This window comes from Bison bison, unplaced genomic scaffold (genome assembly GCF_000754665.1).
Source record: "Bison bison bison isolate TAMUID 2011002044 unplaced genomic scaffold, Bison_UMD1.0 scf7180017864066, whole genome shotgun sequence".
NCBI classification, from domain to species: Eukaryota; Metazoa; Chordata; class Mammalia; order Artiodactyla; family Bovidae; genus Bison; species Bison bison.
Window position 1 is genome coordinate 2,655,111 of NW_011494638.1, and position 15,074 is coordinate 2,670,184.

Sequence of the window (15,074 nt, forward strand, 5' to 3'; positions counted from 1 at the left end):
GGAAGGACTGATGCTGAAGCTGAAACTCCAATACTTTGGCCACCTCGTGCGAAGAGTTGACTCATTGGAAAAGACCCTGATGCTGGGAGGGACTGGGGGCAGGAGGAAAAGGGGACGACAGAGGACGAGATGGCTGGATGGCATCACCGACTCGATGGACACGAGTTTGAGTGAACTCCAGGAGTTGGTGATGGACAGGGAGGCCTGGTGTACTGTGATTCATGGGGTGGCAAAGAGTCGGACATGACTGAACTACTGAACTGAACTAGTAAACCAAGAAACTGTATGATTTAACACAACAAAGATTGACTTCCTGCTCACCAAACTTCAGCCTTTGGTAAAAAAAAATAAATAAATAAACAAAGCCAGATATACTAGTCAAAGTGGTAAGGACAGATTTTAATCAGTAATAAACTACTGCAATGGTGGAGAGTCCAGACTAAAACAGACTGATTTGATTGTACAGCTATCACTGGGTGTTTCAGAGGCAGAATACAGGATCAGGAGAGCACAAGTAGGGCCTCAAGAGCAGGAGACGGGATTGATCCATGGGAAGCCCACCTAGTTTGCTGCTGCTATGTCACTTCAGTAGTGTCTAACTCTGTGCGACCCTATAGATGGCAGCCCACCAGGCTCCCCCATCCCTGGGATTCTCCAGGCAAGAACACTGGAGTGGGTTGCCATTTCCTTCTCCAATGCATGAAAGTGAAAAGTGAAAGTGAAGTCCGCTCAGTCGTGTCTGACTCTTCGCGACCCTATGGACTGCAGCCTACCAGGCTCCTCTGTCCATGGAATTTTCCAGGCAAGAGTACTGGAGTGGGGTGCCATTGGCTTCTCCAACCTAGTTTGCTAACTGGTACTTATTGAAGTTAGGCCCCTACCTTTCCACAGAGGCTCGGAGATAGGACCCTATCTTCAGGTGTTGGCTAGAATAAATGGTAAATCTTTTGGCAGCCTTGGGTTTTTTCAGGCAGGCACTTTAAGGGATGTGGGATCATCCAAGAGGTGTGTCTTTGAACTCTAAGAAATTTTGCTGCTGTCTTGTTCAAGTCTTTATAAGCCAAGGTCAAGGCCCAGTTGAGAAGGGGACTCAGAGGAGCCTGGACAGAGCTTGCTCAACAGAGAATCTTTGTCATTCTCCGCTATTCTGTGACTCAGGACTTCTAGCTTGAGAGGTCCCACTAAGGAAAGAGCATAAGATTTATAGAGGGCTGTGAAACTACAGTTGGAATGTTAGGCTCGTGTCGTAAACAGTCTTAAAGAGCAGGCAAAGTGGCTGAATTTCTTTAGTAAAAAATGAGGAGCCCATGAAGGCTTTTAGGCAGACACGCAGCTGTCAGCCTAAAATGTTTTAAAATATTTGTCTGCCATGAAATACTTTGAACTCCAGTTTTTATATCTGCTAAGTAGGAAGACTAAGGTAACCTCCTACTTTTAGAGATAATAGTTAAAAATCATTTATTGAAACTTTCTTTAGCAGCTGATTCCAATTTCCCACTATGGGGAAATCTGCAGTGAATTCTGCAGAATTATTCTAAAAAATTCTCGAAGTCTTTTCTTGACTACGAGCTGTGTTTTGGATGACTGCCAAGAAAAGAATGAAATAGGGTCATTAGGGACAGTGTTTTTAAAAGTATGTCACATGCTATTTCTGAAACTCTGTAGTGGAAGCAGGATCAGATAAGAGTTGCACATATTACAAAAGCAGAATTCACAGAGTAGTCAGGTTATGTAAGATGGGGCCAAAGAAGCCCAGAGTAGAAAGACTGTCCAAAGCAAGAGGAAAAGAATTAGGCTGCATGTGTCACTGAGGAAAGGTGAGTTTTATTGGCACAGTAAAATAATTTCAGTGAAATAAAGGCACTTTTAACCCATGGACATTCAATACTAACCAGCTACTATCATAGGGAGATGAATTATCACAAGGAATGAAAACCATTTTCTAGGAAAATATAAATTGGCAACCTTCATGGAAAAATAAACTTTTATTAGCATAATTATTTAAAAATGGGACTTTGTGGTTAATCTAATTAGCTATTTCACAGGAACTGCATACTACTGAAGTTTGTTTTATTTCATCAGCTGTAACCATTGGTCTTGAAAACCCTATCATTCTTAGGATCGGGATCCTTGTATCAAGATATACTGAAATCCTATTATTTTTCTGGGACATAGACTGATTTAAATCATCCCCTGGAGGAAAGACACATCAATGATGTCTTCAAACATTTAAGAGGAGTTAGCACTGTCAACTGGATCTTAAAAACATGATTTATTTTCACTAAAGCATATAAAAGACTGAATCAGGTACCAAGCAAATGCTTTAAATTCCATAGCAGGTACATTCAGGAGCTGTGATGAATGGGAAAATGGGCATGTGGTTGAAGAATATTCCTATGGCTGTCTTATTGCTCTTGACAAGTATAGGTACTTCAGTTAAAAGAACAATGAAGTAATATTTTCAGTACTACTTAAAAACAAATCAACAAATGTTAATTCACTCCTAGCTAAGAGTTGTCAATATTATGGTGAATGAGAACACATATTCCTTGTGATCTGGGAACCTAATCCTAATTTTGAAAATAATAATAATAATTCATTGAGTACCACTATGTACTAATCACTTTACATGTATTGTCTCACTTATTCTTTACAACCGCCTTAAGAGATACATACAATTATTTTTCCTAATTTTAATATGACAAAACAAGCTCAGAAGGTTTAAACAATGCAGAGAAGACTAGAAATGATATGAACGGAACACTTTCATCCACCAATCTGTATTACCTTCACATTCCAGTGTTATCAGAAATCAATTAGTAAGTTGAAGACCAAAATCTCACCATTCATGTTTATCCATTAAGCCAAACATAGGCATCCCTAGGGAATTCTGTTTTATTGGATACGTTAAAATACACTGTGTGAAGCACTGAAGTGGCATCACTAGTGCCATTTAACAAATACTGCAGCCTGCTTGTCCTCTATGTTGCTCTGATACTGTAAAGCTCCATGCATAAAATGTGACTGCAGAGATGGATTTGGTCCAGGGTTCTTGTCTTCCTGATTGTAAGAGTATACTCCTAGATGTCCCTCCTGGTAGTATTGGCAAGATATTTAGTCTACTTCTACAACCCACTCCAGTATTCTTGCCTGGGAAATCCCAGGGACAGAGGAGCCTTGTGGGCTACAGTTGATGGGGTCACAAAGCGTCGGACATGACTTAGTGAGTAAACAATAACAAACCCCAGAATTGCTGACTCAATAGACCTGGGACTGGACCAGTGAAGTTTTTTTAATTGATTTAATTTTTTGACTTCACTAGGTCCTTGTTGCCTTGCAAGGGCTTTCTCTGGCTGTGGTGAGCAGGGGCCCCTCTCTGCTGCAGTGGCTTCTCTCGTGGAGCACAAGTTCTAGGCCACATGGGCTTCAGTAGCTGTGGCACATGGCCTTAGTTGCTTTGCTGCCTGTGGAATCTTCCCAGACCAGGGGTTGAACCCATGTTCCCCACATTGTCAGGTGGACTCCTATCCACTGTGCCACCAGGGGAGTCCTGGATCAAGGAATTTATTTATTTCCAACAAGTTCCTAGGTGATGCTTACGATGATATTGGAAAAAATGCTTCAGATAGATATGTCTTAACTAACTACAGTAGATCCTTGAACAACATGGGTTTGAACTTTGGGTGTCCAGTTTTTAAATAGTAAATTTTACAGTACTATATGATATGTGGTTAGTTGAATCCAGGGATATGGAAGAACTATGAAAACAGGTGGCTCAGACAGTAAAGGATCTGCTGCAATGCAGAAGACCCAGGTTCGATCCCTGGGTTGAGAAGATCCCTTGGAGAAGGGAATGGCTACCCACTCCAGTATTCTTGCCTGGAGAATTTCATAGACAGAAGAGCCTGGCAGGTTATAGTCCATGGGGTGTCAAGGAGCTGGACACGACTGAGCAACTAATGCTTTCACTGTAAGCTACAAGTCAGTTTTTCACTGTGCAGAGAGTTGGTGTCCCTAACCCTCTGGTTGTTCAAGGTTCAACTGTAGTCACTAGTATTAATTAAGAAATGTCTAATAGTGATTTTTCTTTGTTGAATAAATTAGAATGACATTGAAGTTGCCCCTGAAATGTACATGAACACATTTAGGTGCACTTTATATACTCACAAATAAGTGGGTATTGTTATAGCCAGTGTACCAGCAATTCTATGAGCACAAGGCTTTAAACTACATTGTACATGACAAAGCCCTTTTCCTTAAATGCAGCCTATCAGGAAATGGCAACCCACTCCAGTGTTCTTGCCTGGAGAATCCCAGGGACGGGGGAACCTGGTGGGCTGCCGTCTATGGGGTTGCATAGAGTCGGACACGACTGAAGCGACTTAGCAGCAGCAGCATCCTGACTTGCAAACCTCTGGCATTTGTAGGTTATTAGATGTGAGATCCTAGGATCAGTTGCCTCCCAGCTGAAATTCAAGTGAATCACTTCATAATTCCTATGAAGCAGAGGCAAGAATTAGACCATGTGAAGATGCTGAGAATAATCAGAAATGGTTGTCTGGATTCCCCTGCCCAAACTAAATCTTGAACACATGATAGTCTGAGATGCAACAAGCTCCTAAAGGCAGGCTTCTGTTGGTTTTTAATTTTGCAATATAGTGAATTGATTCCTGCAGTTGACACTGTCATAAGAACCTATAAACTGAGAGTAGTGTTCATATGCATGAGTAAATCAGCATTCATTAGGTAAGTAAGCCCCAAAGTAATTTTCAACATGAAGTCTAAAATAAAATTTGAACAGATGCATTTAGAAAATACTTTAGTCTGATCCACCACCTGTTTTCCTAGATTTGTTAGTCTACTTCTTGATAAGATGTTATATTTTTCAAAGCCAAGTTTTCTATTTAAATTGATACATGTTTTCACTTTTGGTGTCTCAGTTAGTAAAGAATCTGCCTGAAGTGCTGAAGACCTGGGTTCTATCCCTGGGTTGGGAAGATCCCTTGAAGAAGGGAATGGCAATCCACTCCAGTATTCTTGCCTGGAGAATTCTAAGGACAGCAGACCCTGGCAGGCTACTGTCCATAGGGTCGCAAAGAGTCGGACATGACTGAGCAACAATGCTTTCTTTTCTTTCCACGAACTATTGATTTTCTTTCTGCCTGTTAGCCCTAATTTCAGGTTTCAGGTTTTCATTGTGATTTTTAAAGTCTATAAATGAGTTCATAGTCACGTTCTGTGACTTCAGGTCTGCAAATTATACATCTCTCCTTCAGCTTAACTTCTTGGACTATCTCCCCAAGTTGATTTTGAGTCACAAAGAAAATTCAGAAGAATGTACATAAAAAAGCTTTTGTGTCTTTGCTTTTCTACGAAAAGAGATGATCTCTATTTACTTCTCTTGTTGCTTTCTCTCTTCTAAGAAAATCATGTCCACTTTGGACTTGATTCAAACTCTGTAAGAAATAGCAGTAGCCTACAAACACATCAGTATCTGTTTAAGTAATTAAAACAAAATGCAACTAATGAAATTTGTTCATTTTCCCTACTTTTGCATAGTCAATGGAAGCAGAGGGCATCCTTAGTCTCAATAAGAGTTATTAGATAGAGAAGGAAAATGTTGAATTAGGATTAAAAAAGCCAAGGAGGGGAAGATTAGGCAGTATTTTTAGCAAATATTGCATCAATAAATAACTTACTATATTAATGGTAAATTAATAGATACTGTGATGCAACAAAAGCTGAAATTTAGGTCTTAAGAGGTGTTCTTTGTTATTAGTAAGGCTCTGTATCATTGAAAATATTCATTGCTAAGTGACACATATGGGTATGTTCTGACCCTACTCATAATTCAGGAATACTGTAGAAAGTTGAAAAAAGAACCACCACAAGGAATTTTGTCATGGTAGAGTTGTGTGTGTGTGTGTGTGTGTGTGTGGTATGTTGGGGTGAAGAGGAGATGCCAACTAGAAATCATGCGAGATAATGAAAGCATAAAGTATCAATCATTCAGGAAAAGAAAAAAGTCATTGGGGGCATTAGGTAATAAGTATACAGGCATAGAGGCAGTACCACCAAACAGTATACCTCCTGAGTCTTAAGTTAGAAATAAATCATTTTGTGATGGAGCTGGTTGTATTAGAATGGATGCGTGTGGACTGTCTTCCAAATGTACTCAGAAATATTACAAATTGTCATTTAAATATAAGTTTGAAATCCTTCTTTTGGCAAAGGTGTAGATTTAGTCACTACTATGACCCTTGTGGCACCCCACTCCAGTACTTTTGCCTGGAAAATCCCATGGATGGAGGAGCCTGGTCGGCCGCAGTCCATGGGGTCGCTAAGAGTCGGACAAGACTCAGCAACTTCACTTTCACTTTTCACTTTCATGCACTGGAGAAGGAAATGGCAACCCACTCCAGTGTTCTTGCCTGGAGAATCCCAGAAACGGGGGAGTCTTGTGGGCTGCCGTCTATGGGGTCGCACAGAGTTGGACACGACTGAAGCGACTTAGCAGCAGCAGCAGCATGGCCCTTGTTTGGCTTCCCAGGTCAGTGGTTAAAAGAATCTGCCTGCTAATGCAAGAGACTCCAGTTCCATCCCTGGGTTGGGAAGATCCCCTTGAGAAGGAAATGGCAACTGACTCCAGTATTCTTGCCTGGGAAATCCCATGGACAAAGGAGCCTGGTGGGCTGCAGTCCATGAGATCACAGAGAGTCAGAAATGACTGAGCAACTGAGCTCACTTGCTGACCCTTGTTCATCTGAAAAAGTCTTTTGAAGTTTTCTGATTAACATAACCCGGGTTGTGTGTGTTTGTGGGGATAGATACATATGTAGATATATGTGTACATATAAAGTTTTACTTACCTGAATGAATTTCACAATTTTTTTTCCTAGACCATCAATAAAGTACTACTTCAGTATGCTGCAATTGTATCAAGTGATTTCAGTTCATACTGTGATAAGGAAAATGTGGTAAGTAAAAATGTCTCTATTTTCAAAGAGTCCTCAATTAAGAACTGATATAAGTAAGCAATTTTCTTTCTGTTTTCGTATAGATGATAAAAATAGAGATCTCAGGAGACTGTTAGAAAGCTTTCTAGTAGTCCTGAACTGGTATAAAATAGAATTCAGAGGAAGGTTGAGAGCATCTCAGTGCCATTCAGCTTGTGGTTTTCCATGACGATAAGGAGTAAGACTCATAAAAACAATTGAAAACCCACGTCATTGTAAACACTGGAGCTGGGACCTAGGAGTTAAAAAGTTCAATGTTCACACCAAATAGTGTAGTTTTGGCATCAATACCAAAATGAGTATAATTTATTCTTTTAGTTTTCAGATAAATTGGAAAGAATGGTTAAAGTAAGGAGTGATACTGATCTATACTCTGAATTATTAACTTACCGTCTTATTTTTTGGATGATTGACAAATGTTGATAAAATTTAAGCCAATATTACAGAATAGTGAAAGGAATAAAGAGAAGTAAGATAAATCAAAAGTAATTTGGAATACAATCAATGTTATTTTATGGTGGAAGGTAAAATCTTTCTATTCACCATAATAATTTTAGGAGAAATATGTTGGTAACATTATAAGAATTTTTTAAAACATTAAAAATTATTTTAAAAGTCAGTACTAGATTTTTAAGAGAAAAGTCAGGGTTTTTTCCTTTGTCAAAAAATCAGTTCCCACTGTCTGGCAAATCTTAAAGAGAATTATTGCTGAAACCTCATTGACCTCTTGCTGACAGCTCATTAAGATAAGTCAGCCCTAACAGTTCTTGAGGGTCCCAGAAGATTCTCCTTTCCCTTAAGTAAAAATGCTGCCCAGAAATTTTATTGAAATGCCTGGATATCTCAGTAGTGATTTCTAATTGCCATTGATTACAAATATTCTAATAGACAAGATAGAGTATTTATTTATTGAAAGCATCTAGTTATAGTTAAATTTATAATACAGCTGAAAAGTAATATGTTGAAAATCAAAACAGTGCCAGATAATTTCAGAAAAGATTCTGACTTCCTTGGTATCAAAAATTGAAGATTTTGAAAGGTGGCTATGAATTATCAAGGCCAATTCCTGTCATTCAGAAAGGAAAAATAGCTTTAAAAAGCCCTTGCAGACTTCTACTTTATGTTTGACATTTATAGTTTATTTTATCTTTAATATGAAAAATATAAATCAGCATTATATTATCCTCTGTATTTTTCTTTATATTTTATACTTTTCAAAATGAAATTTTTATAAAGAAAAAAAATCATTGAAATATGATAGCACACAAGCTTACTTTTCCTTCCTTAATGCTTTTCTTTCCTAATTACTGATGTCTTGACAAGTCTTAGACTTTAATTTAAATACCAAGTGTTATTTTAGCTTTTCCATAAAAGGATAACAGTCAGCTACTTAGTTTAAGCTTTCAGCTAAGATAGATTGAAGAAGTGCTTTTGCACATTTGTGTGTGTAAGTATCACTGTTGTTTCAGATATAAATTTTTAAATATCTTTAAATATCAAGAACATTGAAAATTATTTTTTGTTTTCTCTGTATACTTATGACAATATTCCCATTTTATCTGAAAATAGCACTGGAAACTTTTAAAGAGAGACGCCTAAGAGATGACCGTGATATTTACTTTCCCAGGGGCTCAGAATTAAAGATGACAGTTAAACAAAATATCTGTGACAGAATAATTTTTTTTTCTTCTGTGACATTTTAAATTTGGAATGGGTCACAAGTTTTTAATCCATTCTTCCACATTCCACATTATAGCAAAGCAATAGTATCTAAATCAGAATTACTTGATTTATTAAAAAAATCTTTTTCTACTCAGAAACATGATTTGGTGGGATCTTAAAAAATACAACCCACTAGTGAAATCAGGCTAATGTTCCCTTTACTGTGGGTATTTTAGTTGTTTATTTGTTGTTCATTTACTAGAGAAGTAAGTAAAAGCTGTTCCCTGATTAAGTTTAAGGTAGAGTTGTGTAATTCAATTCTCAGTAGTGATTTGATAAATTGATTCAATTAAATTGAAATTTGAACATGTCAAGGTCAGCGGAAGCTTAATCAAAGAGGAATGTCTCATATTTCTTTTTATCTCCCTCTGGATAACTGCATCTCTTTTTTTATATGTAGCCTTACTCAGATCAATAGCAATCTATGCCAAGTGAGCCCAAGTGTCTTTGTTCATTTTGCTTCTCGGTAGCTCTTTTCCATTGGAAATTATTTCATTAAAAAGGCTTGGAGTTGGTTTAATGTGTAAAGCTAGAACTAAAGTCCTATTATGTGTATCAAAAACAGAGATAAGCTTGAATGCTAATATCAAATAATCAGAGTCTACCCAGATAACTTAGAACCATGGAAAGCAGGATGATACAACCTTTACCCATGGAGTCTTCCTGCTGCTTATTAAGACCTGTGCTCTTCCTTAATTCTTTCCCCTCTGCAATGAAAAAGGAAAAAAAAAAAAAACAACCCAATGACCCCGTCCCCTAGTGGATAAAGCTCTTTTGATTCAGTTTGTTGACACTGGGTCAAGAATCTGAAATCCTGAAAATCTGATCATATATGCTACAGAAAGGACTAGACCTGGAGCCAGAGACTCTCAACTGGCAATCCAAATCACTTTGTAGAATACTGTGATTCAGCTTACTGAACAGAATCTATAGGAGATAAATCTGTGTTATAAAAATAAAATATTTAAGCGCCTGAAATTAAGAGAATAGAAGTTCTAAATTATTTTTGTAAATTCAAGTTAGGATGTGGTCACTTTAAGAGTCAAGTAGAAAGTTCTTCAAAGGTGTGTAATGTGGTTAAAAGAATGATCAAATCTTTCCACTGATGAGCACTAATACCTTTCTGATGTCCTGGAAGTCCTTTGCAGGTTTCTCTCTGATTCATTATTGGCTCATTTCCCAGCACCTTGGAAGGCATATCCATTTTCCTTTCTTTGACTCATTTCTTCCCCTGATATGCTGGTTCTTCGGAATCAGCATGTAGCAAATGTTAAGTTATTCCATAACTATGCTGAATTCTGTTATAAACTAATTTCAACTATTCTGAGGACACATCTAGCCCTTTCATAAAGCTTTACATCTTTATGTTATTGTTATATCTCTGCCTCCTTGAAAAGAAGTCAAGGAACATTTTTAAAGCACATATTAAGTGTGAGGCTCTATGCAGTACTCTGGAAGAGAAAGCAGAAAAAGACACAGCAGTGCATACAGTGCCTTTAAGGTCAGCTGGCAAGACAATCAAAAGCAACTCAGTTGTGAAGTTAAATAAAACAAATGTCAAGTGACAAAAGGATACAATCTGGGAAAATGAAGCCCCTAATCTGAATGATGGAAGTGACTCAAATAGGAGAAGAGGTTCAAGTGACAGGCCCACAAGCTAAGCCAAGCCACCAAGCCCGGAAAGCACAGGCGTTTGGTGGGGAATAAGCCTCTTGGAGCTGAGAGTTCATCATAACATAGTAGGGGGAGATGAGAAGAAAAACATGATTTGGAGCTGTATAACTAAGGGCCTTCAATACCAGAGTGTGGGCTTTACCGATAGTAAGAATTTATTCAAGGTTTTTGAAAGGGTTTTTTTTTTTTTTTTTGAAACTTAGAAGATGTTTTAGCTTTTGAAACAATGAAACAACAGGATAGTTTAAACTAATTTGTTTTTCTTAAAGTAAATCTTTAAAAAAAAAATTGGAATTTGGTTAATTTTGAAGTATAAAATGCCACATTGCTAAGAGTAAATCAATTCTAGTAGTAAGTCTCCAATGGTTTACTAAGTACAGTATTAAATTCCATTGCCCAAAGTGGCTATATATTCCCTCTTCTATGATTAACTGTTTAAAAAGTGTAATCTTAAAGTGGCATAATTGTTCTATTTGCCAAATAGAATAGGATTTTGGTGATAGCTGTATATTATTAGATTGAAAGCCAACCCATTCAGTAATTTAATGAATTTCTTGTTTTGTTTGTTTTATTTAAAGCCCTGTATATTGATGAATAACATTCAACAATTGCGGGTTCAGCTGGAAAAAGTGTTTGAATCCATGGGAGGAAAAGAGGTGAGTACCTTTGAATGCCTACAGTTGCTAAATATCTCCTTAGAGACCATTGGCAGCATATATTTCTTTGCTACGAAAAGTGACAGAATCAAGTTTTTACATGGGTTCACTACAGAACAGGACATGCTAACAATCTAAAAGGCTATTAACAGCTAAAGTGATCATTATCCACAATACAATAATTCAGTAAATACATCGGAAGTGTGAGTAGAAGGAAGGTGGGTCAATAACTTTTTGTAGTGTGTGTGTATGTATATACTTAGTCATATATGCACAATTAAATATATTTATGTATATGCTAATGATCTGTGAAGCCCCACCATCGCAGATGCCTTTTACTGTTCTGTGCAGTGTCAACTTGATATGATTTTCTTCTGCGGTGTGCTTTGTGGCACTAGTGGTTTTTGAGGTACCGCTGGTTTATTTTTTGCATCTCAAAAATCTCTGCCAAAACTGTGCTGTGTACTGTGTCTGTAATGTGTTGTGTCTTTGTCTAACATCTCTGACTTGCAATTCCATGAGCAGAAGAAGGAAGGAGAAAGATTCTTTTATGAGGTTTGTGATAGTAAGCATCTTACCCTTTAGCTGGCTGTTTCCCCTCCAAACCCAAAGACCATTGCACTTCCTACTTGTTCTCACTTGCTTGTTTGGATCAGGCAGACTGTGAAATATTAGCTGGGCACCTGCCTCCTTGAGCTGCCACAGTCTTGTATTTCACAAACCAACATGAACATCTGGGGGCTTGAGAACTGGAGATGGTGCCGCAAGGGAAGGCCATGCAGCTGTCACTCTCCCACCACCTACTCTGAAAATCAATCCCGAGGGTGCCTAGGATGAGGGGATATTTTTGTTTACAGTTTTATTTACACGGTTCCTAATTATTGTGGTAAGTGCGTGAGATGTATGGAAAGCTAGGTTTGATTTCAAAGCCAAGGTCTCATTCATTTCTAAATTGATAAGGCTGAAGATGCCTTTTTTTTTTAATTGGAGTAGCGTTGCTTTATGATGTTGTGTTAGCTTGTGCTATACAGCAAAGTGATCAGCTACACCTATGCATATACACCATCGTTTTTGGAATTCCTTCCCATTTAGGTCACCACAGAGCACTGACTGAAGTTCTCTGTTTTTATATTGTAGGCTCTCATTGGTTATCTATTTTATTACAGAGTATCAATAGTGTGTATATGTCCATCCCAATCTCCCAATTTATCCAACTGCCCCGACTTCACACATGATGTTTGTTTTAATCCCATAAAGACATGTATACATTTTCACCCCCAAAGTCTTTTTCATTATTCCCGAGGCTCAGTCTTTAGAGAAATGAACTATTATTTAGCATTCTACAAATAAGAAGCACCAGGATACATGGATGAAGGTACAGAACTTCAAAAATGAACTTTTCTGAGCTATGCTGCCACTGCTCTCTCAGTCTAAGCTAAGCTAAGCTAAGCTAAGTCACTTCAGTCGTGTCCGACTCTGTGCGACCCCATAGACGGCAGCCCACCAGGCTCCCCCGTCCCTGGGATACTCTAGGCAAGAACACTGGAGTGGGTTGCCATTGCCTTCTCCAATGCAGGCAAGTGAAAAGTGAAAGGGAAGTCGCTCAGTCGTGTCCGACTTTTAGCGACCCCATAGACTGCAGCCTACCAGGCTCCTCCATCCATGGGATTTTCCAGGCAACAGTACTGGAGTGGAGGGCCATTGCCTTCTCAGTCTAGTTTATATAAAATAAGGCTTCATTCCCCAAAGTGTGGTAATGGTTTTTGCCTGGTTTGAGGGCATCAATCTCATTTTTAAAATTCTTTTGCTGAATCAGGTGAGCACTTGGGGCTCATAGCTGGAGATTCCCTTTTTAATTTAGTGATGTTTTGTATTCAGACTTTAAGTCCACTTACTGTTTTGAAAAGTAGTGAAGAAAATACTAATTTTTTTGTGGGAAATTCTCTCTCGCTTTAGTGAATTTTAAAGACCACAAATCATTTGAGGATAGAGTTATATTTGAAATGCCACATTTCCAGAAATTTCTCCTAATGCTGCTACTATGTCATTACTATTTTGTGGTTGAACTCTGTGAGAGAGATACTGCTGAGCTGAATGTTAACCAGACAAATTATGCCTGTATTTAAAGGAAGCTGTGTGGGCCAAGCCACCTGCTAACCAAAAAGCTGCGGGGTGGTTTGTTCACCAACCAAAATTGACTGCTTGTTTCAGATAAAATTGCCCATTTGAAAGGTACAGGTTTTCGTGTGATAAATTGAGTTGCAGATCTGTGACTATATCACAGAACTGTATTGGATAAAATGATGGAAGATGAGCTGAGCTGGGTGCCTTCTCCCTTTATAACTCTTGCAATGCCAAATGTTAAACTCCTCATGCAAAATTTCAAGTGAAAATCAATTAAACAAATTAAATGAATGTCTAGCTCCTAAAAATGGAATCTGTTAGAGGGACAGCATTGACCCTAGCTCCTTTCTTTTCCGAATTTAAATACTTTTTCTCCCTTTCCTCCCTCTCTTTACCCTCTTTCTGTGTTTCTTCTGTCTCCCTTTCTATGAAGTTCTTTTCTGTTTTTCTTTTCTATTTTCATCTTGTGCTGCCAAGAAGAATCTTTAGGCAGGCCATGCCAGTTTTGTGTAGGGGTTGAGGAAATGTGAGGAAGAAGCTTGACTTGAACCCAGGTCTGAGTGTAACAGGCAGCCTCCCAGAAAGTATCTATCTTAACACAGAATGATGTTAGAGTTGCTGATTGCTACAGTGAGCCTCCAGAACCTCAATATAATAGAATCCTTTCATTCTAGTTATCTATATGGCAATATTTAAATGGTTCCTTAACTTGAGTCTTCATAAAGATGAAAAAGGATTTTATTGAGAAAAACAAATTTGCCTTTTGATACGCAAAGTATATACAGCACTTAATATAGGCATGTTTTGTGGCCTTTAATGATAAGACAGTGTGTTTGTACTATTGCCAATCCCCAGTTGTTTCCTCACAGGGGACTGGTTATAAAACCTCGACTATTTGCTAAGGAAAACTTTCTAAACTAGATTTTATCCTTCTTCTAAGAGTTTCTTCTTACTCTGTGCCCCACCATCTGTACTAGGATGTGCACTTCTTGCTACAGAAAACTAATTAGCAAATGATCGCTTGTGCATTTTGCTCAAAATAGTTTTTGATGCCCTGTGTCCATTAGTTGGCTTCTGACAATAGCGTGGCTGGCCTCTCGGACCGTCTGTAAAGTGCCAGCCACTAGCAGGCCTGGTTGCATGATGCTGTAGCTCTCCGTTGCTTTGACCCAACCACTGTTGGGGCAGTTGCTTTTTCTTTGCAGGGTCAATCTCTTTTCCCCCTGGAAACAGAAAGAGTGTTTAAAACTTTTTTTTTTTTTTTTTTTAATTCACTCTATGTGTGGAATCCAAGATGGAAACATTGCCTAATGCTGTGACAGGCTTGGGGGTCATGCTGTTGACACTAACTCCAAATACAGCCACTTGAGCAGTCCTACAGTAGCCTGTGGGTCCTGTAGGCACATTCTTTTTCAATGCCCTATTTAGAAAAAAGAATCGAAAGAGAAGAACAAATACTAAATTTCTTCTCTTATAGTCTGCTTACAAATTAAGAGAGCGTGTTTTGGCTTGATGACTCTCTGATTACTCTAGAAAACAGGAATTTTAAAATTCACATAAACTATGAAGCAAACATATCCTTTAGGAATGAGGCCCAGAGTCTTTTTTTTAAGTGCATACACTTAAGTTTATACACTTTTATGAATCACTATAGTAAAACAGATAAATAACCAAACTGTGGTAGGGACTGATTTGAGCTAGAAGTTAAATCATTTACACCACAATTCCTGTATGGTATTACTTGTCCCTGTGTAACACTAACAGCAAAACAATCATCAGAATGCCAGGTAATAATTTTCATGTAGTCATTAACAGTGGTTTTATCTTTCTGGGGCTTTCTTTCTATAATAGTTCAAATAGCTCAAAAATAAAAGAGATATAT

General features: G+C 38.1%; 1 protein-coding gene across 1 annotated transcript in view; it reads left to right on the forward strand.

Moving 5' to 3' along the window:
• The window catches only part of UNC13C (unc-13 homolog C (C. elegans)), a 673,935-nt gene that overhangs the window by 555,629 nt on the left and 103,232 nt on the right, over positions 1 to 15,074 (forward strand). Inside the window, exons 24-25 of the mRNA XM_010836764.1 lie at positions 6,900 to 6,977; positions 10,991 to 11,068. Of these exons, the coding sequence (XP_010835066.1) occupies positions 6,900 to 6,977; positions 10,991 to 11,068 (156 nt within the window). The remainder of the gene's footprint in view (positions 1 to 6,899; positions 6,978 to 10,990; positions 11,069 to 15,074) is intronic.